At 41.5% G+C, this 26,939-nt stretch overlaps 1 protein-coding gene across 2 annotated transcripts; it reads right to left on the bottom strand.

The window, feature by feature from the left end:
* Positions 1–643: 643 nt before the first annotated feature.
* emilin1a (elastin microfibril interfacer 1a) lies at positions 644–26,939 on the bottom strand. 2 transcript variants are annotated; one of them, XM_020091946.2, is made up of 12 exons: positions 26,513–26,939; positions 12,556–12,672; positions 9,644–9,843; positions 8,893–8,992; positions 8,342–8,450; positions 8,061–8,234; positions 6,114–7,391; positions 4,699–5,113; positions 4,218–4,343; positions 4,016–4,033; positions 3,783–3,917; positions 644–2,299 (listed from the first exon to the last, which is right to left on the bottom strand). In XM_020091946.2, exons 1-12 carry the CDS (start codon positions 26,626–26,628, stop codon positions 1,980–1,982), a joined length of 3,108 nt encoding a protein of 1,035 aa, XP_019947505.1. In that variant the 5' UTR covers positions 26,629–26,939; the 3' UTR covers positions 644–1,979. The 2 variants fall into 2 exon arrangements, with proteins under 2 accessions (XP_019947505.1, XP_019947506.1); XM_020091947.2 differs by having other exon boundaries at positions 9,662–9,843; positions 26,513–26,709.

Raw genomic sequence — 26,939 nt, 5'->3', positions numbered from 1 at the left:
ATGCAAACGTGGAAAACTGCATCCTTCTATGACTTCCTCTTAACGGAGATTAAGTGTGGCTAATTCTAATCCATATAAAATGAATCCACCAAAAATACACCCTTAGCCCATCTTGTTATGCCTCCTTACATCCTTAAGTAGCGTAGGTACAATTACAGGTTCTTTGCCTTTGACTGCAACTGCTTAGATCAACTAACATGGTCTTGGGGATGACTTTGTCCAAGTGCGTGGCAGTGGAATGGTAGCCATTGACAGAGAGGCTTAAAATGACACCTGCAATTCACATAAAGAAATTGTCCTTCCCTTAAGGGGCGTCTTCTCACTGTATTCAAGGATCACCACCAGAACCTTCTACTAGAACGAGTGCAATGATACTGAACACAGGGTGTCACTGCAGTGCAGGACATGAAATGACTCTGCAACAATTATTTCCTCAAAGTCTTCGCCTAAAAATAACCCACTGAAGTCATGAGAAAGAGATTGTGAGAGGTTTAACTAGGAGCCAAACAAAAGTTAACGCAGCTGTGTGTATTTGTGAAAGCCAAAAAAGTGCCAGATTAAATAAGTGATGTTTCACACAGACTGAACAGTGTGTAAAACCTGACACAAACACCCCGATAACAGAGAGACTGTTGACATCAGCTGTGTAAAACTGGGTATCTGTATTTGAGGCACACGTGGCAACAACATACAAAACATGTACAGTACCTGGCAAAGTGAAGTGGTAATTCATAAAAATCTTATAAGAGCAAAATATTTACATTCCTTTACGGTTACACAATGTCGAGAGACATAAAAATACATTTCCACTCTTAACACAGATTTTTTTTTTCAAAGTATGTGAATTAGTGTATTACATTCACCTTAATATAAATACAATGCAATATGTTGGTGCTGCATCGTCTCTGCAGAAAATGCGCAATGTTCCTTAAAAAATCCATTCAAGAATATCTACAAACTTAATATCATGCACAAATTTTCCTCTGGAGGCATTTTAATTAGACGCAGGACGAGTGTGCACCATGACAGAGTTGGGATTTGTAGCATAGAGACAACTGATGTGTAGCTTCATTGTTTGTTATTGTTAGCATTACATAAAAATTCCATTGTAAGACAGACTCATGAGTTCAACTACTTGATCCTCCAGCAAGTTTAGATGGCCCTTATTAGGTCAGAGAAAAAAAAAATCCCCTCTCTTCCCTCTGGCCATGCTCCCTGTGTCTGTCCTAAAATGGTCTTATTGTCTTGCTGTGCTATGATTTTTAAAAATCCTGTGGTTTCCCGTCTGAACTGTCAGTGACTTCATTTGTGATTTTCCCTCCAAAGAATAGTGGTTTGGACTGTGCCCATCACCGCCTACATCACTCTGAATGCTCTCCAAGACAACTGGTATTCAGCATTATGTTTCAGGGAATATGCTTGTGGTCAAAATGAAACTGTGAGCAAAAAGGAAAGAAAAAAAGATTATGCTAGACATGAAAAAAAGAAAGTGTAATAACCTCTGAACATTTGATATGTGGTGGGTGGATAACCAAATAAGAACACACATCCTTAGTCCTATAGCATTTTGTCAGATTGCCTTTCATTAACACCAGTAAGACCTGAAAGGCTATCAGTGAAGAATTCAAGTTTATAGAAGTATGCAATTATATGATAACCCTGCAGTGGCTTTTTCTGAGGAAACTGTGTGTCAAATAGCAAAAACACACAATTGCTCCTCGCACACACAGTTTTCCTTAAAGCTGTGACACACAAAAACATATCATTGTTTGAAAATGAGTTTTCCTTCTTTCTTAGCACATAATGTTAAGCATAAAGTATATTTTCTATTTCCTCGCTGAATGAATCCAGTCCAATTATTTTAGTCTTTTTGACTGCTCTGTCTCTGGCTCTGTCTCTTAGAGTTTAGCAGACAAACCAGATGCTTGGGTACGGAAAAATTCACCGGGCCTGACTCGTCATGAGGAAACCACATCCAATCAGACGGTCTCGTACAGCAGCATCCCACTAAAGATGGTCAGAGGTTCGGAGGAGTAGGCCAGCTTCCCCGTGACTAGATCGATGCAGACCGTGTCGCCAGCCTCCATGGGCAGGATGATGTTGAAGACGGCCAGAGCTCCAGGAATGTGTTTGGCCTCTGCCATGGGTTTCTCCAGGCCCTCGGGCTGATAGCCAGCAGAGTCCACTCGGGCCACGCCGGTGTTGGACTTGGACAACACAGCCTCGATCTTCATGTTCTTGTGACCCGTAAGAATGCCACTGAAGAAGTACTTCCCTTTCACTGGAGCTGTGAAGTAACCTGGAGAAAGGACGCAGGTAAAGAGGATATTACTGTTGTGCATTTGCTGTTTCACACAGAGCTCAGACTTCCTTATTTCACAATGGATGAAAGTTTGTTTAAATTCTTTTAACTTTCATAAACTTTGAGAGGTCAATTAAGATATATTGCAAAATGCACAAACTTATGAAATCACATTAAAGTCAATGAATGGTGATGACTGTTTTTAGCCGAATAAGGTCTTTGTTTGAATGATTAAAAATGTAATTTCCTTATTATTGTTATTTCCATCCCCAGATTTCTGTTACCACTACACATATGAGCCTAATTTGCACTAAGTAGGACAAAAAATATGGTTTTTCCCCACAATGCTTGCTTACCACCAACCGACATTCTTTAAAGAAATTTAATAACAAATGTGACTGACATTGACACAGTATACACATTTTGCACTAAATTTCTTGAAGTCATCTCAAACCAAATCACAGCTGTGAACATGGCAAATAAAATATAAACTGCAATGTCAGCAGAAATGTTATACTAACCGTAGAAAATATGTTGTTTTTGTAATTTGAGTGATCTGACTCTAAATTTAGAATATTTTTGGCTGGGCTGCAACAGTGCAGGCAGTCCTATTAACATAAACGCATTTCACTGACTGATGGACTGAGAGTTGGATTTTCCGATGCCTGTGGTTCTTACAAAATGGCAAAAACATTTTTTATTACATAATCAAGGGGGTGTTTACCAACAATGTTGCCAATTAAGCACCCTTTCAGAACCATTTAGCAACTTTTTTCCTAAAAAGTACCTAACGACAGAATAAGTGTCTTTTGGGACAAACCTCAGCTACTTAAAAGCAGGGTCACAAGTATTGACCCAAGTGTGAGGTCCTGCCACTTTCCCTCAGCAAGCAGACCTCTAAATAGCTGCTTTCAGACATGCAATGAACATCCGCTATATTTTTGAATTAAATGTCTGTAAAAACTCAGGGGAATTTGATGTGTGAGCACGAAATTCACCCCAGGATTCACTGCAAGCAATTGAGGGGGGTTGATAACACTGCTATCATGTAACAGAGGCAAAAAGGAAACCAATACCTCAAAACATTGGCGAAAAGTTTCAGGGTGCTGTAAACATGATCACATGATCCCCACAGCGGAATTAATATGTTATTTCCTGTCTCTGCCTGCTGCACCCAGCTGCTCCACCTCTCACCTGAATAATGTGAAGGGGCCGTGTCTGAAAAGGGCTTAAGTATCTCATGCAGCTGAAAGTATGTGTGCAGTGCTTTTGTTGACAAATAGACTGGACTTATAAATATTCTGTCTGTGATTATAAAATCAGGACTCCAGCAGTACAGAGCAGCAGCTTGGAAGTGACTGCTGGTGAACATGTAGTCTTAACAGGCCACGCAATACACTGGGATTTCATATCGTCTTAATTGGAAAAGAGAGAGTGTAAGTAATATGATTATTAATCCTGACTAGAACCTAAAACTGACCTGTTTTGGGATTGTAGATATTATTTTCATTGACAAAGACCTCGTTAAAGACAATTGTTCCTGAGCTTCTCATTGGACGAGTCAATGCGGCAGAGAAAGAGAGGCGTGGCACGTGGGCATCAGACCCTGCAAGACCTAATCAGGGAGGAGAAATGAAGAGAAGGAGTTAGAGGGAAATAAAGATCAAAGTGTATGAGTGCTTTCATCTGGTGTCTGGAAAGAATAACACATACCCTGTTCACCTCTGAGGCCTGAGAAACAAAATGAAAGATGGAAAACTGAGTTAATCACCAAACATTGTCACTCTTGCTGTATATATTTCATTCTTACATTTTGTATCTACAGTGGGTGCAGAAAGGAAGATCGAAGATACAACTGTAAACCAGTCAGTGTTATTAAATTAAACAGAGTATCAGGAACGTTTGTTGTCTTTACCTGGGGGTCCCAATGGCCCCTGATCGCCTTCTCTGCCTGCGGGTCCGACCCTTCCTTGGGGTCCTACAAGACCCTGGGGTCCACGCTCACCTCTCTCTCCACGGGGTCCTGGCAGACCGGGTGGACCTGGAGGCGGGTAATGTTTAGAGACAGAACAAATGAGAGAGCACAGTTAAAAATCTCTTTACATGAACAGTATCTCAATGACGAACTTCAAAAACATACAGTAAGCCAAGAAAGCTAAGACATTTAACCTAGTGTGACTCAGGATGTGCTTTTCACCCCATGTTTACTAAAACTACTTTCAGACAGATTACAGACTTTATGGGCTCTTAAGTAAATTCTTGAGGATGAGGATAACAGGCTGGATTCCTTCTTTGTTCTATTTTTTCCTTATCCTGACCTTGTCTCCCTTCAACTGAGTGCTATCTCTTATCCACAAGTCAAATGCCATGACCTTTATTTAATTTCTCAAACTTACCCATGAAGTCCTGTTCTATGAAACTGTGGAACTCCTTGGACAACTCCAAGACGGAGGAATTCAGCCTGTGTATCTTGGTGTGGACGTTCTCCAGCTGTACGTTCTGGATATCGTCGATAAGATCTCCGTGAGATGTTACCGTGACGTTGAGTCCATTAACGCAGCTCCACAGCCCAGACACATGTCGGTTCAAGCCCTCCTTGATCCTCTCCAGGCTGTCGGAAAACGTGTCAAATCGTGTGCACACTCCCTCCAGCTTGGAGAGTCTTTGGTCCAGGCCGTCACTGGCTCGCCTGCACTCCCCCACCTCCGTCACGTAGTTGCTTCTTATTATTTGGATCTCTTTGCCCAGGTTGCCGAAGCGAATCTCAGAGTCATCAACATGATCTGTCAGCTCCTTCTGCAAGTTGTTCACCTTGTCGAGAAAGTAGATTCATGTTAATGTGTGTATTTTGGATGAGCTTCTTTTGACAAAGTTCTACTCTAAATATACTTTTTCCCATCTTTGCTACCATTTATTTTTCTACAGTATCTTATGCACACAAATATATGTAAGCATATTATCTAAACCATGTCTGTCAACAAGACTCGAATATCTGCAATATGCTTGAATATTTTCACAACTACAATAATATTATGTGAAAACACTGTTGCCAAGATAATGATTGAGAAATGTTTGACTGACACAATATTGTTTTCACTGCACATGTTTAATAAAACAACACAGATAATCAGTAAATTACCATGAGCATTATTTTAATTGTAGTTTGATCTTTTCTGTGTAATTCTGGGGAACAAGTTTAAACTTTATTATAACACGGTGGTTCTCAAAAGGGTCCCAAGGAAAATCTGAGGGGTCAGAAGTGTTATCTACATAAGAACTGAGGGGGAACCTTGAGGAACATTTTTTTACTAGTCAAATTATGATTATTTTCTGGATTTATAATATATAACTACTACATATATAGATATTTTCTACAGTATTAAATAATGTTTTAAAATAAAAACAAAGAATGGACAGAGACTTGGTGGGATGACATTAGCATGGCTTTGTTCACATTAAGTTCAAAGCACTGCCTTCAGCCTCGCAGAATTGCAGATATTAAAAACCGAAATTGGAATATGATATATTTGAAATGATAAATAGTTCCTCTCTTCAGGCATGTGAAACATATTATTTATTTATATAACACACTCAAAAGCTGTGACACGTCTGTTTTGGGGCATAGCTTTGACAAGAGGGCCGATAGGAGGGGGTGGGTTGTATCAGCTGCATTTTTTCAAATTGTTGCCTGCTCTATAGCTTTTCCAGGATTATCAACCCTTGCTTAAATTTAAGGGGTTCCAAGTATAATAAACAAAAATGGTTGCAAATGCAGTGTTAGTGGCAGTAACTTTTCTCTTAATTACCTTACCTTAGAAATAATGTCGTCCTTGTTGTCGGTCAGATCAGTTATCTTGTTCCCATGCGTTTGTACAGTCCTTCCCAGGCCCTTCAGAGTGTCGTTAATGGAGTTAAACGTGAACCTGACCCCAGCCAGCTCTCCTTGGATGGACTTCAGATCCCCTCCTAATCTTCCATTGTGCACAGTATGACCATCCAGATGCTTCTTCAGGTCATTTATGTTGTTTTTACACTGTCCTGTACACTCCTCCACTTCCTCTCTGAGTCGCCCTACCTCCTCCTGCAGGTTGGAGCACACCTGAGAGCAGACAGATTCTCCCGAGTCCACTTTTCTCCGCAGATCCGTCACCTCTGCCTGGCACCTGCTCAGACCAATGGTGGTGGAGTTTGTAAGTGAGCTCAAATCGTCCTTTATAGAGCTGCAAATTGAACATTCCTCAAAATGACTGCCCAACGTTTCAACTTCGGTGACAATCCGGTTGAAGTGCTCACCGTTTTTCCCTGTCACAGTTATAATCTTTTTGACATCATCCATTAAGTTGATCACTTTGTCACTCAGAGAATCTCCAGACATGGACAAATCATTTAACCTGGTGTTAAACTTCTGGATCTCATCTTGATTGGCTACAACTCTCCACTCTAGCGTTTTCACAGTTTCATCAGTCTTACGACCTTTCCCATTAGGCCCGCAGGTCTCATTGCACAGGTTTGTTGTTGATGTTAACCTTCTGTCCAAGAACGTTGTGATGTTCTCCAGCTGACCTAAACGTCGACTGTGATCTCTAACCGTGTCTCCGAGAACAGCCACGTCCAGCTCTATCTTCCCTATCTTAAAGCTGTGGTCATCCAGCTGACTGAGGACCATGTTACGCAGCTGTGTGACGTCTCTCTGCACAGTGTCCTTCACGTTGTTCCCGCTATTGGTACACCTCTGCTCTGTCTTCCTCACGGTGTTGTTCAACCTCTTCTCCAACTCTCTCAGCCTGCCGTTCAACCTGTCCTCCGTCACTCTTCCCTTTCCTCCACCTGTGCCAGAAAGCTCCTTATCCAGACGGCCTTTAATGGTTTCACATTTGTTAGCAGTGGAGGTGACTTTGACCTCGACACCCAACAGCTTCTTTTCCAGCTCTGTGACGGTCTTACAGCAGGCCTGGGAGCGTTCAGTCTCAGTGCGTGAAATGTCCAGGCTCTGCCTCAAGCTCTGGTTCATGGAGCCGACCAGCTTCTCCAGGGCCCTGATCCTGTCCCTGTCATCTTGCTGCTGACGCCTGAGGTCCTCCACACCAGCCTGAAACAATCATAAGAACTGTGATTGTTTTTCCTGAGCTGTGAAGCTTATCGGTTTCTTCTGTTTTTCAAAGTCAGGTTTCTCTTGTAAAGGTTTTTGAAAATCTTATTCCATTCCAAATTGTCTGATTTGAATGTAATCTGTATCTTCAATAAAAGTAAATAAAATTGGTTCCTATTTGTGCATATGTACCACAAATTGTCCTTGTTGGGTGGTGTTGAGGTAGACAGTAAGTGACCAGGTGAACATAAGTAAAATAAAATCTAAGTTTATTTAAAAATAATAGTTTTCTGCGTAGCCCTAACCCACCAATTATTCTGCACAGCTTGAAAATGGTTGTTCTTTCCTTTTCTCTCACCGCGTGATTATCGATGTTTTCGCAGTGCTGTTTTTAATTTTATTGTTTGTTTGTACAGCGGCTTTTGTGGGAGGGCTGTTTTCTCATATTACAGCCTGCATGTGGCCATTATCTTTTATTGCTTCAGGCAGGCAGCAGAAATCACTGACAGAGCACCGCAGGGGACAAAGTAAACAGATGAAAATGGTAAAAAACATATCACATCCATTTTTGAGTTTTTGTTATTAGTCAAATTTAAGAATAATAAATAATGAGAAACTCCTGACAAAAACATTTTTGCCTTGTTTTGATTTTCACACATTGAGGTTCACCTGACAGGCCGAGCAGGACAAAGTCACCCTCCTCTCGAGCTCCGTCAGTATCTCCTCCTTCAGCGTGTTCAGCTGGTTCCCCACAGATCCTCCTTCTCTGGCCGCTCCGTCCAGTTCATTGCTGCCACCGTTCACCAGGTGGTTGTTGATGTTGAGCAGGGTCTGATCATGGACCTAACGACAACCAAATATTTCCATGGATAAATGTGGCCTTTCCTTACATTTACTCAATTAAACAGTAGATATTTGGGCGGGCAGAAAAACAGATATTTATTTCTCACCTGCGTCCTGTTATACAGGAGGTCCAGCTTGTTCTGGATGTTGTTGATGGTTTCCTTCATGTGTGGCTGAGCTGAGTCAGCGGGAACAATCGCTCCATTCAGACCAGGTCTATAAAGAGGGAGAGCTGTAATCGTCTTTAATTCTGGTAAATGTTTGTCATTAAAAAAGAGTCATATGTGAAGTGGAGGGGGGGGGGTGCCCCAAAATGAATCATGTGCTCAAGAATGTGTTGTGTATAGAAAGGATGGGAATTTCCATTCAGTCTAAATTGCGTTAATTCTGCTGTGACAAGTGCAATAACCGTCACCGGATACATTTCTTTGTGAATTAGCTATTTATGCTTTCCAAAATAATTAGCAATCTCTGCGCATTTGTTAATAAACACAGATATCCTCTCTGACCTGCTGCAGTAAACATGAACAAACAGGAAATGATACACACTGTGTTTCCGTCAGTATTCTGGGTGACACTGCTTTAGCGTTTTTTGGATGTTTTGCACCCCATGAAACAAAACATTGTGCATGACATATTAAAAATAGCCTTCACTTACAGCCTCTGGTTCATGCCTTGAATGGTGGTTTGCATGCTGTTGAGGTCTTTGGTCAGGCCGCGGATCGTCTCCTCCAGCTGTCTGATCTTCTCACTGTCACCTTGAGACAATTAAAATGGATGGTCAGTATGAAAGAGGAAATGTAGAGTTAATTCAAAAAGAAAAATCTGTTTGAAACATACACAATCATGCTACAGGCCCTGAAACCCCCTTTTCTCAATTGGCTTAAAATGAACAGTGTGGTTGCACATAAACATTTAGTGCCAAACCAGTCTTTTGTTTTCAAAGGGAGCGGCTCAGTTGGAAAAAGGTGATGTCACTTATTTCCGTGAACCAATCTGTGAGTTTAACAACGTTTGAATCTAAATTAGATGAGAGCTGGTGACTTTGTTGCTTATTTTGCCAGCACTGTCAAGTAAATCAGATTAAAGCCCACCCAAGCAGACTGAAGGATGCAGATAAGCTGAGTTTTTGACTGTTAACTCTTCAGAAATAGCATTTATTTATGTATTTATAACTTCAGCTTGATTATTGCCTATTCACTTAATAAATATTTCTGAGAAGATAGTTTCCAATGGCTTTAAGCCAATGTGCATTGGTTTATAAACTCTCAATGTATTTTAAAATGTCAGACAATCATATCTATGTCAACACTCTTAATCTTGAGCAGGTTCTAGTCATACAATTAAAGAACTACACCTGCATCCTTAATACAAGCAGTAATGTTACAGTCTTTTCATGATCCCTATACCTTCTCCTCTCTGCCCACCTCCCGTGTTAAGGCCCGTCTGGGTGACACGAGTTCGTCCTCCTCCGTTGATCTGAGTGTTGGTGGTCGTCTGTGGCCCCTCACGGCAGTCTTCCCCTGAGTAACCATGGCAACACTTCCACTCCATTTCTGTCACCATCTTGTAAGCTACCTTGTACCTTGGCCTCCTGTACGTCCGGTAACTGAGGATGACACAGTTACGAAATGTCATCAGGGTCTTTATTTGTTCTGACTTGACAAGAACTGCTTTTCTACAATAATCAATTAGACGTGACAAGATTTAACTCCTTTTAGGTTTACAGGGTGGACTGAAGCCAATCCCAGCTGACATTGGGCGAGAGGCAGGGTCCACCCTGGACAGGTGGTCAGTCCGTCACATGGTCAACATAGGGCTTAACGATTAATTGAAATATTATTGAAATCTCAATATGGTTAAGTGCAACTCACAGGAGTTGCAATTTTTTGATAGAGATACAATTTGTGTAAAAATACGATTGTAAAGCATTATAAAGCACTGTGGTACTACAGAAGTAAATGGTCTGTATTTATTTAGAGCTTTTCTAGTCTTGATGACCATCAAAGGGCTTTAGAGTACAATTTTGCCATTCACACACTCACACACACATTAACACAGTGCATTTATGTGCAGCACTTTCTCAATCACACATCACTCACACACTGCCGGCAGCACATAAGGGTTTAAGGTTGGGGTTCAGTATCTTGTCTAAGGACACTTCAGCACACAGAACAGGGGAGACTGGGATCAAACTGACAATCTTCTGATTAGTTCTCCAGAACTAAGGAATTTGGTGTTCGGTGCAGACCCCAGAATCACATCATCATCAAACATTTTTTGGTTCATGCTACATTGCAATATCTGTAAAAAATAATGATAATATTTCAACACTCCTATGAGATTTTGTATCAGTCATTCATGGTTATCAGATGATAAATCATCCTAAATGTAGTCACCCCATATCTCTTCATCTGCTACTCTGCCTATAATAGAAAAATAGCACACCAAACTAAGATGGCGAACACAAAAGGACATTGTACTGTGTTAACAAAACAAGGACTGCTGTGCATAAATACAACCTTTCAGAGCTTCTAGCATTTGATTTATATCTTAAAGCTCCAGTCTCACTTGGGGTCTGAGCATGTGCCAGGACACAAAACTATTAGATTTAAAATTTGTGGTGTGATCCCGATAAACATGTGAGGAACCAATAGCAGTCCTTGAACCCTGTGCTGAATATAATCGCTGTCATCTCTTTACTTTAATGCGTGAGTCATTTAATATCTGGAAACAGCTGCAAATCTTCTGATGATGATGGATGAGGTCACGAGTGCTTTGTAAACTTAAAATGTTATTTCTGTCCCGGTTTCCAAGAGAATCAACTGCTCACAGACGAGTCCTCTGTATAATAATATGAATGTTTTGTTTGGAAAGCTGTTTTTGATTTAGCCGTTTTATCACTTTAATACCCTTCAACTCTGCCACTGAACTGACTCCCTGTTACCGTAACAATGCAATAAATAGACCAGAGTTGGCCGGAAGTCTCAGTAAAGATTTATGGCAGCGTCACAGGCATGTTAACAAGCCCCAGACTGTGAGACTTAAGCAGGTTGTTCTCCTTTATGCCAACCCACAAACGTCACTGTAGGTATCGCAGAGCTGTTACTGTGCCACTGAAAAGATTTCATCTTCCAGCTCCCTGCTCCGAGAGCGTGAGAAAAAGGAATCCAACGTACTCTTGGAGGAAAAACATAAACACGGCTTGGAGAGATGGAGGGAGGTGGAGTTGGGTAGAGTTAGCGTAAAAAAAAAGGAATCATACCAAAAAAAAGACAGACGGCGTAAGAAGACGAGAATGTTTTCAAAGGGAAGGATACTAGACTGTGGTGCCTGGAATCCCTGTCGGCTTCATTCTTAGCATAGCCCAGGCTATAGCCCAGGAGATGGGGATCAAGCAGCCGGGCCAGGGTCAAACTCTTTCGCAAACTTCAAAAGAGGAAAAACAACAGAAGCACTTGACGGATGTTGTCTTGCAACCACCACATCTGGAACAATAATCAATCAATCAAATTTGAATTGTATAGCCCATATTCACAAATCACAATTTGTCTCATAGGGCTTTAACAAGGTGTGACATCCTCCTGCCCTTAACCCTCAACAAGAGTAAGGAAAAACTACTAAAAACCATTTTAACAGAGAAAAAGAAACATGTAGAAACCTCAGAGAGTGTGACCACATGTGAGGGATCCCTCTCCCAGGAGTGACAGAAGTGCAATAGATGTCACGTGTAATGGAATCAGAGAAGTAGTAGAGTAATTACAGCATTGGTTAGAGTAGATAGTATGTAGCATGATGGAAGGAAAAAGAATTGAGGAATTATTGTCACTAATGGTAGAATATCTGAGTAGACATATTGTATATCAAGCACTCTAGTTGTAATCATAGTCCACGATCAGCAGCCACCACGATTAGGATCCACCATTATAATCCATCATCATGACCCACTGCTGCCATCAGGATCCACCATCAGATTTATATCACATCACTTTTATGTCTTATTCTGCATGGCGATACATTTTGTTGATTCTTCAGACGAGCTCTCTCCTCTATTGATCTGAGATTAACAAATGAAACACTGAGCTGTAAATAAGTGATTCTCTGGCTTCACACCGGTCCAGCTACAAGCACTGCTGAAACTGTCCTGAGAGAAACATGGACAGGGAAAATGAAGGACAGAGGGAGAGGAGATGTATGGTTAAAGGATGCAAAAAAAAACCTCTGTGGAACTGATGACAGGAAATTGGAATACAGATGAGATTCCAGGAGCAGAGGTTGAATCAGAGCAGAATATGAGATACTGAAAGTAAAAGATACTCACGCAACTCGAGGACACTGTCCCCAGGTACAGCGCTGGTAGTCTGGTTTGATGTATGTCTCCACCCCATCCTCCATCACACAGCTAACAGTGCGTGTCACCACATAAGCACACCAGTTCCTGTGAAATCACACACACAAGCCAAAAGGAAATGACAAATAAATAACTGTGTAATGTTGGCAGTTTTATCATGAGCTCACAGTCTGGAGTTGAAGCAAACATAGCGGCCCTCTCAGACACAAGGACAAATGGTTTACACTCAGCCGCTGTGCTTTGTTTTCCAGGAAGAAAAAATAAACATTATATGTAAAATCCCAAATAATTTGGAAAAAATAATAATCAGAAATCTGGTCACTTGCTGAATGAGAGGCTCCAGTGAGCTTTTGAGATCAATATCTCAAAACCCTGTCTGATTATTATTCTGTACAACATTCACCAGAGATTGTCCTCTAGTGCAGATGTCAGATAAGTTCAGGATAACGGCACGATTTCAACAATGGCTCACATTGTACGCCTCCCCAACCCCCAACTACACATCAACCAACCCACACAACACACACACACACCCACACATATCCTTGGAGTGTTTAATTGTGCAGCCACATGAGAAACATTCATTCCACCGATACTTAATATGATGTTGGTAATGAAACTTTTTGGGCAACCCTAGTCAAAATTTCTATTTATAGCTGTGAATAAGTGAGTAAAAAGAAACTTTATTTCCACTAGGCATAAAGTTAAACATTGAACATTTTAATACACAAGATTACTATCATTATGAGGAAAAGAGCCCTCCATCCCTCCAACCATTGTCTTATTCGGGCTCTGGTCGCTTGAAGCTAGCTGGTAGCAGCTCAGCCGGTTGCCTTTTTGGGGTTAGGGTTAGACGTCCCTCTCCCTAGCCATACTTTCCAGTTCTTCATGAGGGATCCTGAGGCATCCCAAGGCCAGATGGGATACATAATCCCTCCAGTGAGATCTGGGTCTTCACCAGGGTCTCCTTCCGGCTGGGCGTGACCAGCAAACCTCCAAAGGGAGGTGCAGAGGAGGTATCCTGACATCTAAACTGCCCCTTTTCAACGTGAAGCAGCTGTAGTTCTACTCCAAGCTCCCTCGGGATGTCAGCGCTTCTCACCTTATCTCTAAGGCTGAGCCTGGTCGACTGAAGGAAAAGAGCCTCAAACAAAACTTTGGCCACCAGTCTTTTAACTCTCTTGGACACTGCTCCTTCGAGGTCTAGCAACATATTTTCCTATGTTTAGGTCCAGGGACTGTGAGGGCTAAGAATCTTCAGCTTGTGGCTCTTAAGGTGTGTTAAGGATCCTTACCCTCATGTAAAATAATTTCTCTTTTCAGCTTCCGCATTATTGTCTTTATTGGCAGTGTGATATTTGCTCACAGAATTGATTGCTATTTAAAGGAATCCATTCTTCCTTCTACTGGTGAAATGTTCCCTGTGCCACTGGCTGCAACACAAGTTCAAACCACTGTTGTTCCACCTCTGTGCTTAACAGTTTGAGATGTGTGCTTTTCATGAGATTCTGCCCTCCTTTTACTTCAAACACACCTTTTCTCATCGCTGCCAAAAAGTGTTTTAACTTCTTCACTCCACAGAACTTTTTTCCAAAATACATCAGTCTTGTTTAGATGTTCCTTTGTACAATTCTGTTCTGCCGCCTCTTCCATGAATAACATATTTATGCAGGTGTGGCCGCACAATAAAACCATGCACCACCACTGATAAATCTTCCTGATGATCATTTGCAGTCAAACTGCAGTTTGGATTTGCATCTCTCCAGTGAGCAGTTCTCTCTCTCAGACGGTTTTCTTGGTCTTCTAGCCCTCAAATTGATCTCCACTGTTCCTTTTACCTGCATCTAGAATCAGCCACTGAGATAAAGGAATACTTCAACATTTCTATTCTTTCAAGAATGCCACAGAGGAAATATCTGTGGGTTAAAGCTTAGATTTTATGACTTAATATAAAACTCTGCTGGCCATAATAAAACCCCTAAGCCATGAAACGACCTTTGTAATGCAAGTCCAACATAAGATGAAGGAAAATCCACAGACCTCGCTCTCTGCAATGCATTTTAAAGTATAGTTTAAGCTTATATGGGGCTTAAGCAGTTTGTGTAATCTGGTAGATAAGCAGCTATTGCAATTTAAATCAGTTTGCTAGCATTAGCTACCAAAACATGAGTTAGTATGTTACTGTGTTAAATGACAACGTTCAATGCAGAATTTTGCAACAATAACAAATCACATTTCAGTCTTTATTCACGTAATGTTCCCGATTTATTCTTGTGATATTATGACATTATACTCAAGTTCTCCGGTTGTTCTTTTTTTATTTGGACCTATTCCACCGTAGTCTTTGTAGCTGAAAAAAAAAAAAGAAAAGATAATTACATTGATCTATTCTGCTAATTTCTTACTTACTTTACAGCTACTAACTTTTCATTCAACACTTTAACTTCTCTAATACGGAAAGTTTTAAACTTTATCGCTAACTAATTGAGATGGAAGTGGGGATTAAATAGATTTTGTGGACAAAGGTTTATACAGCAAATCAGTTAGCAACTTTTTTTAAGTGCCAATATGTTTAGGTCTAGTGGCTAACCGTTTCAGAGGTTTTATCTTCCTCCTGTAGCTGAAATAACAGTGGGTTCGTCACTACGCCCTACTTTTCACATTACACTGGATAACGACGTAAAAAAGTATTGATATAGCAGTTTTTAAATTAATTCAAGTTTGGCTTAATCCCTTTCTTAACCCTAACTAAAACACTTGTTCTAAAATATTGACTGTAAAGAAAAAGCATGTCAAGGTGACTTCACATTACAAAATATTCTCAGTAATGTGAACTTCAACACAGGATTCCAAGAAACACACACAGACTCCCCCCAGTATGCATGCTAGTTAATTTGTCCTCATCGCCCTGACCCGCGTTGACCCTCAGATATCTCTGAGATAACACTGCAGATATATTCAAGACACTGACGTCCTTTAGTCTCTTTCTATCATCGTTTTCATATTACTCAGAATCCCCTTTCCACCCCTGTTTCCCTGGTGGTTATTATGGTCAATTAGTGTCACTCTCAGATTCATCTGAACAGAACTGAGGGTTTATGGATAAAAGTTGGAGCTAACAAGGAGTTCCTTCATGCTGGTGAGTCAATCAGCAGCTTTCGTCCCTCTGACTTCACGTCTGTCAAGTCTCTTACTTTTTTCTGTCTGTCTTCGTCTGCCACTCTCTCCTGCTCGACAGGTCTCACTCTCACTTTGCTTTCCCCCCTCTTCTTGCTTGTGGATCTGTCCCTCTACTTTTACTCTTTTTGTTTAATTTCATCCCTCTCCACCAGCATCCATCTGTTTATCTCCCTCTATTCCCTTTCTATCCATGTCCCTCACTGGCTATACCTCTGCCCAGCTTCCCTGATCCTCCCCTTCATTCCAGAGTTTGTCTGAACAAGGAAGAGTTTATCATGGTGCCATCCTCCCCATCCCCTCCTGACCTGCTGTTCTTGCTTCTCCCGTACGTGGGAAAGTAAAACTGACTAATTAGCTGTCAGATTCTAATGTAAAGAAAAGCATTTTCTCAAGTAGCTTGGTCAGATGAATCTGGATTTCTGCTGAGGCTGCAAATGGTCAGAATGTGGAGTCAACAGCATGAATCCATGGACAAAATCTGCCTTATATCAACAGCTGCTGCTGGTGGGGGTGAAATAGCTTGGGGGCTATTTAATTGTCTATCTGTGTATTGCTGCTGCATGTTCATCCCTTTACTTCCACAAAGCAAAAGCTATGACGTCAGTAAATGGATGAATGAACTCTATTTATACAGAGCTTTTCCACTCCCTTCGACCACTCAATGTGCTTTCCAGTAAGAAGTGCTTTTTTTCTAATGACTCAGCCTCAGCACAGACTAGGAACCTCGGAATGCAAACTGGAGGAGCCGGGGTTTGAACTACTGACCATCTGAAAGTGGACGACCCACTCTAATTTCTGAGCGACAGCTGCCCAAGTGAACTTCAGTGACCTCCACAGTCAACAGATGTAAAATCCAGTAGAACCGTTGTGATGTGATGAAACAGGAGACTGGCAGCATAAATGTGCAGCTAAATAATGTGGAGAAATGATGTGATGCAATTATGTCAACAGCAAAATCTCAGAGGAATGTTCCCAATATTTGTGGAATCTGAGGCCATTCAGAGAGCAAAGGGAGGAACTATAAGTTCCTATAGATGTTTGGTGAGTGTATATATATATATATATCTTCTCTAAATGAACTTTTAAATATACATTTAGCTTTACTGTATTTGATTAGTTATCAGAGATATGTATATCCCAATACAAGGAAAATAAATGGAACAGATTTCCACAATACAATGACATTGTTCAGATATTTTTAAATGAAATATTTCAGTGCTTTGACCAACACAAACAAAAGCCCAACTGTATTGGGGTGGAGGAAGAAATTTAAGAGGTACAACACTAAATAAAACCAACACGATAGTATTCAAAGGTTTTGTATTTGCAGTATGAGAAGAAAATATTCCGACTTACCAGGTGTATCAGGTGGAATAACTAGGAAGGTGAAAATGTTTAATTCAAAATATAAATATGTGCATGTTAATGCATCAGTAATATCAATTAGTAATAAACATAAATAAAACCTTTTACTGACTAAATCTCACTGGGATTTAAAAGCTCCTATCATTATCTTATCATAATGTTTATGTTCATCTCCAGTCTCCATGCTGAGATTTAAAGTTTTTCCCTAAAAGCCAGAACACGTTCGCCCAAAGTGTGGGAGTTTTTAAACAGAGACCTAATAAAATGCTCCTCTGCATGCTTTGTAAAACTGATGTAGCCTGCCACAGCAACACAATGGCTATACACGAACATCACAAAAGAAAACATCCTGCGGCTCTATATTGTGACGCTCTGAACTGTTCCGAAATGAATCTGCTGGATCCAGCTCAGCCTGAGGTCACCACAACTTGATCATAAGTCAATGTCCTGTGGCTAAAATCATCCAGTATCCAAGCATCAAGACAATGCTGTAGCTCCCTCTGTGTATTTCCACAGATTTACGGTTCTCTGAAGTGATCCACCTGACATCCTCAAGCTATGCATCCAATTGAATTACACTGGGCTTTACTATCCTGCAGTTTGTTATAGTATATTCAATATCTCCAGCAGAGCCTGGAGCAAAACTCGGCCACAATATATCTAAAATCAGTCAGTGCTTCCAAACACAGCTGCTTCTCCACTTATGTTTTTCCAGAGTCTTGCGGTTCATCCCAGTGATCCTTACTGCATTATGCCATGTCAGGCCTTCCTGGGTTATCTTGTTCTGTGGTTTGTTGTACTTTGTATCTCATGCTCAAAGTTTTGGAGAAACAGGGAATCCAGCATCTTCATCGGGAGCTGAAGCAGTACAGATGGAAGAGGTTAGCATCTGAAACCAGACAGCAGTGATAAATAAACGACAGCTCTGTCTCCTCTCGCGGTAGTGTGCGTGGTGTTGTTTTTCGTCACTGTGATTCAGTGAACCCGCTCTGCTGATCTGTTATCCCGACTTACTCACGCTCAGGGCCACAGACAGCAGATAAAGCATACATTTGGCAGCGTTCACACCCTATCTGCTTTGATGGAGAACAGGCGCTGAGTCTCATAAATAAACCTAACCGTCTCTCTCGGTTTTTTTTCTCCAGACCCACATGTGGCGCACACGCACACATATGCGCACATATACAACACACGCACGCCCAACTCCCACCATCTCAGCAGCTCCCAAACACCCACACTTACAGCACTGTACCCACCGCTCACTCCGCCAGTTCATTTTCCATCGTTCCATTTCTGACTTTTCACTCCAGTGAAATACATAACAAGGAGCCTTTATAATTGTGGGAGGATGACTAAGTGTTAGCGCTGAAAGGTTGTGTACAGTATGTGTGGTTGTTGGCTTGTGCTAGAAAGGGTAGTAAAGTTGTTTATTTACATCCTGTATTCATACAAGCATTTTGTCTGTTGCATTGGTAACACAACGGCTCAGCTCTAAACCCATTGGCCTTTCTCTCTCTCTCTCTCTAACCAGTATAAAGTTAGGCATTCCAAACTAATCCAATAAAGTCCCATTAGTCCAAATGGCTGCGGAGAAATCGCTGAGATGAAAGTCCACTAACGAAACTTGGCATCTTTTCCACAAGAGTAAAATACAATTACAAGCGCACAAGTACGCACACACACACATACACAGAAAGAGAGAGACATGCATTCCCAAGAGTACCACACATCCAGCCAAGGACACTCACAAAGGCAGTGGGACGTGCACAGACACATTAAGAGGCATTGTGTCTTATATGCTTAATGTTCCACTTCCCCTTACATGTATGTACCTTCATTCCAGGTATAAAGATTAAAATTCCAGTCTACAACCTCAGCCAGTCAACATGGTGTTTCATGTAATAAGTGAGACAGAGAATGTGTGTGGCATGTTTAGCAGCTGATCTCCCTCTCTCCACAGGGAAAGACACATAAACAGCCCAGTCCCTGCACATAATAATGAATGTTTATGACTACAATACGCATTTGCACAATTTCCATCAGATAACAGTCTATAAAGTCTTGAGACCACATTACAACACTGTCTTTCAAGCTGTGTAAGCCTTCAAACTTCAATGGCCTCTGGTGGAACAGTCATTACGGGCTCATGCTGCACAGCCAAACATTGTTGAACCCTCTAGAACATTAAACGGAATTCTTGCAGAGAGGTTTTCAAAGATAACAAATATTTAAAGCTAATTTTGTGGAAGTGTTTAGTGCCAGTTGGGACTGCATCATGCTTCTCCTAGAGGTGGCTGTGTACTACTCAGTGTGGGAAAAGTTAACTAGATGAGGATTTGGCAAACAAACCATTTTACCATTGCCTTGAAAAAACAAAACATGTTGTTAGAATTTCTACTGCCAGTGTTTTCTAACATCATGTTTTGGTTTTTCTAAGTGGAATGACTTCAAGGGTAAGGTCTATAGCTGCTTGATTTGGCAAAACCACATCTGGTTAACTTCCCCGATGTAATGACGTGCAGCTGGTGCTGGGATAATGTCTACAAAATGATGCACAAGATGAAGAAGACGTCTAGACTATTTCTTTTTGATCGGAATATCTGACTGGGAAATATTCAATTTGAATATAAAAATAAATAATGGTGACAGTGGTGAAAGTTTACCGCAACAGTTAAGTGACCTTAAAAGCAGTGCAATATAGTGAGAAATGCTTGGTAGAGGTGAGCTAGAAAGACATTTTCTGGAGTTGGCCTTTCACACATGAAGATCGCAGCAGGAGATTGTGCAGATCAAACACATTCACAACAACAGGAAATGTCCTGAGCAATCAAGAGGGGGGTTGAGCATAGGACTTGTTCTCTTACAAAGTTGACATCTTTGTCGGAGTCTTCTACGTGTGTGGGACCTCTTTTCATTCATCTGAATGCAGCTTATAGCAACTACTGTTTTGCTAAATCAGTGATTCGAGCAGCATCAGCACACACCAGTAATAAAAGATAAAGATTTCACTGTCTTTGTTACCCACAAATCATCCCAGATCACGGTTCATGGATTTTTTAAGAAGAAATAGAAAAACTGTATTGTCTTCCATCTACTTATTCCAGAAATCTCTGTCTGTCTGTTTATCTCAAGAATTGTTCATCTTATCAGCTTCACCCTCATATGTGTAAAGGCCCAAGGAAGCACAGTGTCAAAGAAGCTCTGCACACAACTTCCAGCACGCAAACAACCACAACTGATTCTCCTATTTGGGGTTCTGTGTACTGAGTCGAGCTTCACTGAACTTTGCGTAAACAGGTGAACAGCTCTGTGTGCAGCGGTGGTGGCTTCTGGGTTCCGATGAGTCCTGCAGCAAGTCTTAACGTGTTGTGGCTCAATTCCAGCAGGTCAACTTCACAGTTACAGAAAGAGAACTGCAATCATCATTACCACAGGCCAAGTAAACAGCTAACTCCAAACAGACAGGTTTGCACAAGTCACTGAATGTTAAATAAACTGTATATACAGTAAATGATAAAACATGTTTATTCTAGGTAAAAGTCCATCCATCCCATAAAAACCAAAAGTGTGACCCTCCGAAACAAGAACAGGAAACACTCCAAGACACATTTACATGCATGTGATTTAACACACAAGCACGTCGTCCTTCTACAGACTGACACAAACAAAGCTCTTCATTAACTCTCTGCCAGGCTTTGAGCAGTCAAACTTCACATCCTGTCTTGTTTATGGAGCCATAACACAGCGTGAGTGGAACTCTTGCACCTGTCTCAGCATTTCTTTATTCCCTAATAAATTTCATTACATAATAAAACAGCAGACAGACACCTCATGGCCGAGTAAGAAGCCGCGTTCCGACATCTCAACCCGCACATGCCAGGTTCATTGCATTCAAAAGCATCTTTGCATGAGCCCTACAGAGGAGGATTGTGGGTAAAAGGGGACTATTCGGTGACAAAAGTGACATAAATTGCTAAGTGGGAGGAAGAAAGGAATGACAGACAGAAGAAAAGGAGGCTGAGGTATAATGCTTAAACAAAGAAATCACTTTGCGACGCCCATTGTTGCCGGGTCTTTCATTTAGCTTCAAGGGAAGGCTCTGACAGCGACCTGAATGAATGGATGAAAAGGGGAGTGTCCTGGCGTTTGAACTGTGACCCAGAGGTCAAGAACCCTTCCAAAATCCTTGTAAAGGTATCCCCCTGTACACACAGCAAAAAGCACACAGTCACAGACGACAAAATACACACTTGAGCTCACTCACTCGTGCTTGATTGATCGCATGGCGACAGATAAACACACATAATGGCAGACACACACATTCTTTCAGGTCCTTCTGTTCTCTCTTAAAATGCAGCTTTACTCACACACACACACACAATTCTCCTGTTGGACGTGTTCCAACATCAAGGGACCACTGACTGTGTAAACTTCTCTGTCTCTGATTGTTTAGCCTGGCGGTCAGGAAGATATATAGAGAATGTTCATGATACTGCTATTTGCCTTAACGTTATTGCTCACATACATGGGCCCGTGCTTCTGCTGGTTTTTTAGTGACCTCCTTGAATTTTAGCCATTTATGGAGGCAGGTGCATTCGAAACACAAGCCTCCTCACAGCCTTGAAATAGCAGTTGCCCAGAATAGTGCAAACTATTTACCTATAAGTAAAACTGAATAAGCTCCTCCAACATTCACAAAAGAACATTCTAATTCAGTTTAGAACTAAGGGTCAGTTGCTCATGTGTGGTGAGATGGGATGAGTATCTCTGTTGTGGAACTTCACCCTGTCTAAACAGGGTAAAGAAGACCCTCTCGAGTGCTATGCATGCTGGGAACTACGGTTAATTAGGTTACAATGGCTGTGACTGGGAAGGATCCCTTTTCCCACATTTTTCTTTCACATATGTAAGGAGATTTGTTTTCTGGCCTAATTAGCAGAAAGCAGAAAATCACACAGATGAAGTGAATCTGGACTCGATCCAAGGGCTGGTCAAGGAGAGGACAGTCCGGTTACAGCCTGACAACAGGGGGGTGCACTTTGGTATGTTGTTAGTGTCTTCATTATATTACTGAGCATTGTGGGAAATGTATACTTCGCTGAAGATGCTGTACAGTTGCATGTTGAGATTCAAATGGAGGGTAAAATAAACATAATGACAATTCTAACACGCTGATGTTTAGCAGCTGTCATGTGTACCATGTTCATACTTAAAGGTCGGGGTAAGAAAGTTGTCTCTGAAACACTTTTTTATCTTATTTATTTAAATCCTCTACAACCTGAATCCTCTAGCCATCAATAAATAAAGAAGTCAAGGGAGAAAAGACAAAAAGCCTGTGTTTGTGGCCCTCACAGGATTGTAATAAACCCAAACAAATCATTTCATTCAGTGAAATGATTTGTTTGACATACCTGTCCATCACTAATAGACCTGCCTTGTTGAAAAATACCCTGCCTGTGATCGCACTCCACATGACCGGAGACATACGCCGCTGAAGTAAAAGACGATAGCCAGAAGTTAGCGAGCGTGTCGCGGCTTCCAGCAGTTGCTAGGATTACCAACTCTAAGATTTAAGATGTTCCCATGCCAACATATACAGCTGAGGCTGATGGGAATGCCATTCGTTTAGCAGGAACTGTCATAAACTAAACAAGTGGACAAATTAAAATGCTGATCATGCAAATACATGAAACATTAAGAGATCATCGATCAAAACAAGCCAAAACCACACAACTCAACTTCATGGTGGTCGCAAAAATCTCCCTAACAGTGGTTGAAATATTTCAGTGTTCAAAAAACTAGAAGAAAAAAGGAGGTGAAATTAGAATCAGTGCAGACACAGTGTTCATTCATGAACCGTTAGGGGGACAGTTCAGTGAGGACATCATGAGCAGCACAAATGAATAGATAAAATCTCAAGCTTGTAATTGTGAGTTGGCAGTCTGTGTCTGAAGCTGATGGTTAGATGCAAATATTTTCATATTGATGGGTACGGGGCACATTTTGCATGCAAGCAAAGTTCTGAGCAACCACAGACAACCACAGTCTCCTTCTCCACTAGAGGCGACTCTGGGCGATTATTAAAAGAAGCTAAATTACTAAGAGTTATTCAGTTATATGTTTTTTTTTCAATTTCATTTCAGCATTAGTCCTCAGATAGTCTATCACCATTAGAGCATATGAATTTCTGATTAATGGTGTATTCCAGGAATTATTTTGTTGACCTGTCGCATTTCCCGAAACCCCTATGTCAACAGAGGAGGCATAAATTAAGTGTCATTAGCCCTGTACTGTACTGTTAGTATAATAACATGAACATTAATCTATAACAGACATGTAGCAGCCTCAACTTTTCTTTGTACGATATGTCAAAACATAGCAGCAGGGACTTGCTCCCGTTGCACACTCTGGGAACAGGCCTGTTCAAGGATCTAAAATTATCTATCACTGTACCGCATGGATATCTTGAAAATATAATCTCAATTGATAACAAATAATCTCAGGGAATTTGAATTTGGTCAATACATGTCTGGACTCTTTCTGCTGTCTGCACTCCCACTCATACTGTAAGAAGGAGTCCTGTAGGCCATCTTTCTTTTGACCTGCCCTTTCTCCTTCCTCCGTGGGCATAAATAATATTTCTTTACTTCACAGCCACTTGTTGACATGTTTTCCAAGAGGAGCGGATACAAGATGTGCTAGGAGATGCATCCATGCAGGACCACGATAAGTCGTATACACTCATGGCTAGTCTGACACTGACCTTGAGCCATACAGTCATCGCAAAGGTGTTGAATGATTTCGTGTTATCTATGACTATATCTGAAGTATGAAGGATTATTTCATGAAAAAGCTCAAATCATGAAAAAAAGATTTATGTGGGTTGTCCAGAGACATTTAGCAAAGATGTCCACTCGCATTACCAGGTTAAATGTCCCACACCATAATGGCTCTCCTGTTACAATCCACAAAACAGACCTGGCCATTTATCTACTCATCTTTACAGAATTGTGTCATCAAAACCCATGTCAGCACTACATCTGGACATCTAGAGACTGAATAAGAGTACATTAGTCATCTGTCTTCCTTTAAGACCCCTGTAGGGAGAACCCTAATGTAAAAAAAACAAAGGAGAAGAAGAGGTGTCATAAATTAGAGACAGATATGATGATGATAATGATGATGCAACTCTGCATCAGCTCCTTGCCACCCTCCAGTGGTGATCTATTGGTTTGTCCTTTAAACTGTACAAGAGCCACAACAGATCAGCTGTCCACCTGCGTCTGCATGGATACACCAGCACACGGCTCCTTCCCTCCCCCCTCTGTGTCTGTCTACAGCAGATACGATAAGATGGTGTGCAGCTCTGACATTTTGGCAGAGGATGTGTCGGACGGCTCTGGATCCTCCTGAGCCCCCCCATAAGACCCCTGCTGGATGCCTTCAGTTCATTCGCTGCCTTTACCACTTATGGAATACTTCACACATCTGTCAAAACAGATCGCTGGAGTTCAAACAGATGTCAGGGGGGGCAAACCGCATTGCCACAGGCCAGCGCATTCTTTTCCCCGAAGCTTCACTTTGACAGCGTGTGTGTGGTTTTGTACGTATGTATACATCACACACCAGCCATGCTTACTCCTACATAGCTTACTGGTTTCAGCAGGAACAAGGTATGTAAGGACACAGGCCCTCTTCTCATCCCATGTCATTTTGTCTTGTTTTATCACAGCTCCCAGTCTTTTCTCACGCATTCATCCTCTCTTGTGACGCCCTCTCGGGTTTTTTTTCCAGCTGCAGCAGCAGCCGCAACGGCAGCAGAAGCTAATTGTGTCGTGATGTGGACAGAAACTGGATCGAAGCTCATATTGCAGGAGCTCAACTCCCAGAAGCCTGGCTTGCCCTGCGTACACACACTCACTAAGTGCAAACACATGCAGGCATGCGGGCAGACACATGCCACATAAGAGAGCTCTGTCATTCATTCACTCCTTCTGTTTTAACCTCTTTTATTCATACACACATACACACACACACACACACACACACACACACACACACTTGCAAAATCAGATGTTTAAATTGCCAAAACAAGCAACACACACACACACACACACACACACACATAGGTGAGGGGGTCGTCAACACGTAGGCCCCCTCAGGCAGAAGTTCAATTACATGCTAATAACACACTTTGTGGCTGCAGACACAATAAAACATACGTGTATTGGCTGACAGTTACTGACAGTAATAACAGGTTTATAAGTGGCGACTCCAACAGCAGCCACAGATTTATGACTATTAACTCTGTCACTAATATCTAAATTATTTCCTTATAGTGTCCCATAAAAGAGGGCAAGGTGGCAGTAAATCTGAATGACTCAGGTGACAATCTTGTGGGAAAAATACATTTTAATACAGTGTTAGTCAAAGTTCACTATCTCTGCACATTCACTTCTACCTGACTGCAATATACGTCCTGGCAGAGACATAAATTCCCCTCCAAACTGGGTGATACTGGAGACGCTGCTAGAGACTCTGGGCCCCCTGAAAACTTTTCACTTGGGGTCCCGGAAACAGTAAATATCTATAAATCCCTGTAAGCCCCTGACCAGCCCCGGGCCCCCTGAACCATCACAGGCCATCACTCACTCAGTCCCTGCTGAGTAAAAGAGCCACTCACAAATAAGACACTTCCTCTAAAATGGACAATTCACACCACGTGTAGAGAATGGACTCAAAAGGAAATATACATTAGAGAAATAACCCCAAAGATGGAGTTCATCCAATTTCTATACAAAGAGAAAGATTTTTTGTTGGTGCTAACTTTGTCCCTCTCATTAAGATTGTAAATAAAATCATCTACTTAAGGTAATCTAGAGCTGCAACAAACAATTCTTATCATAATCAATTAACCTATTGATAATCTAACTTAATGATGTATCAATCAATTGTTTAAAACAGATATAGAATTTGTGAAAAAGGCTCAGAATGGGATGATAAGTGATCGATTGACTATAATTGTACTTTTAGCAAATGGTTTTGACACGATTGTTTTTTGTATTACTTAATTATTAACTTAATTTGTTGTCTTTGATTTGTAATGGCATCTATTAATTAGCTTGTTGTCTGGGCGTTTTGTATTATTGTTTTTATTCGACTTCATCAGCTGTTTTGAAAAAAAGTCATTAATAATTATAATTGCTGTTGTCAAAGTTGGACACCCGCAGCTCGACACCATCAAATTCGTTAACTAAGCAGTTTTGGAGGTTGGAGGTTTCGAACTGCAGCCGCTGTAAAAACAAGCCACCCCTGAACGCACCACAGGTCATTGACACTTTTGAAACGCACGTGAGATTTGGATCCGGTGGATCGATCCTACCTGTGTCTGCTCGCTGCTCTCTGTCCGCCCTGAACACTGGACTCCGAATATCCCAGACCCGAGCACACCCGAGCGCACACGAGGGCGAGCAGGTAAAACGAGGTCTCCATCATCATCAGGTCCGCTGTGACTCAAAGGCAAACAAATGTCATGAAGTCCCAAAGCCACAGTCCTCCTCCTCCTCCTCCTCCTCCCTACAGACAGCCTCCCTCCTCCTCCTCCTCCTCCTTCTCAGTGACGTGCAGGCGGCAGATGAAGATGGAGAACCATGACTTCAGCCACTGTCCAGTCAAGTGCATGTCAGACGGTGACGAGGAAGAAGTGTGAGCGAGCAGCGGAGCAACACGCGGAAAAGTTTCCTGTCAGACCTCCAGGAGCAGTCATGCCAGCTCAGGCTCTCTCTCTCTCTCTCTCTCTCTCTCTGTGT

The sequence above is a fragment of the Paralichthys olivaceus genome, chromosome 19, assembly GCF_024713975.1.
Source record: "Paralichthys olivaceus isolate ysfri-2021 chromosome 19, ASM2471397v2, whole genome shotgun sequence".
Taxonomy (NCBI): domain Eukaryota; kingdom Metazoa; phylum Chordata; class Actinopteri; order Pleuronectiformes; family Paralichthyidae; genus Paralichthys; species Paralichthys olivaceus.
This window is presented reverse-complemented; position numbering and strand designations above follow the sequence as displayed.

Coding starts and splice junctions, on each gene's coding strand:
- emilin1a (XM_020091946.2), bottom strand. CDS start 26,628: ATGATGATGGAGACCTCGTTTTACCTGCTCGCCCTCGTGTGCGCTCGG. Junction 8,993..9,643: donor AGGTGGGCAGAGAGGAGAAG/GTATAGGGATCA, acceptor AATTGTCTCAAG/GTGACAGTGAGAAGATCAGA. Junction 2,300..3,782: donor TATCTACAATCCCAAAACAG/GTCAGTTTTAGG, acceptor TCCTTTCTCCAG/GTTACTTCACAGCTCCAGTG.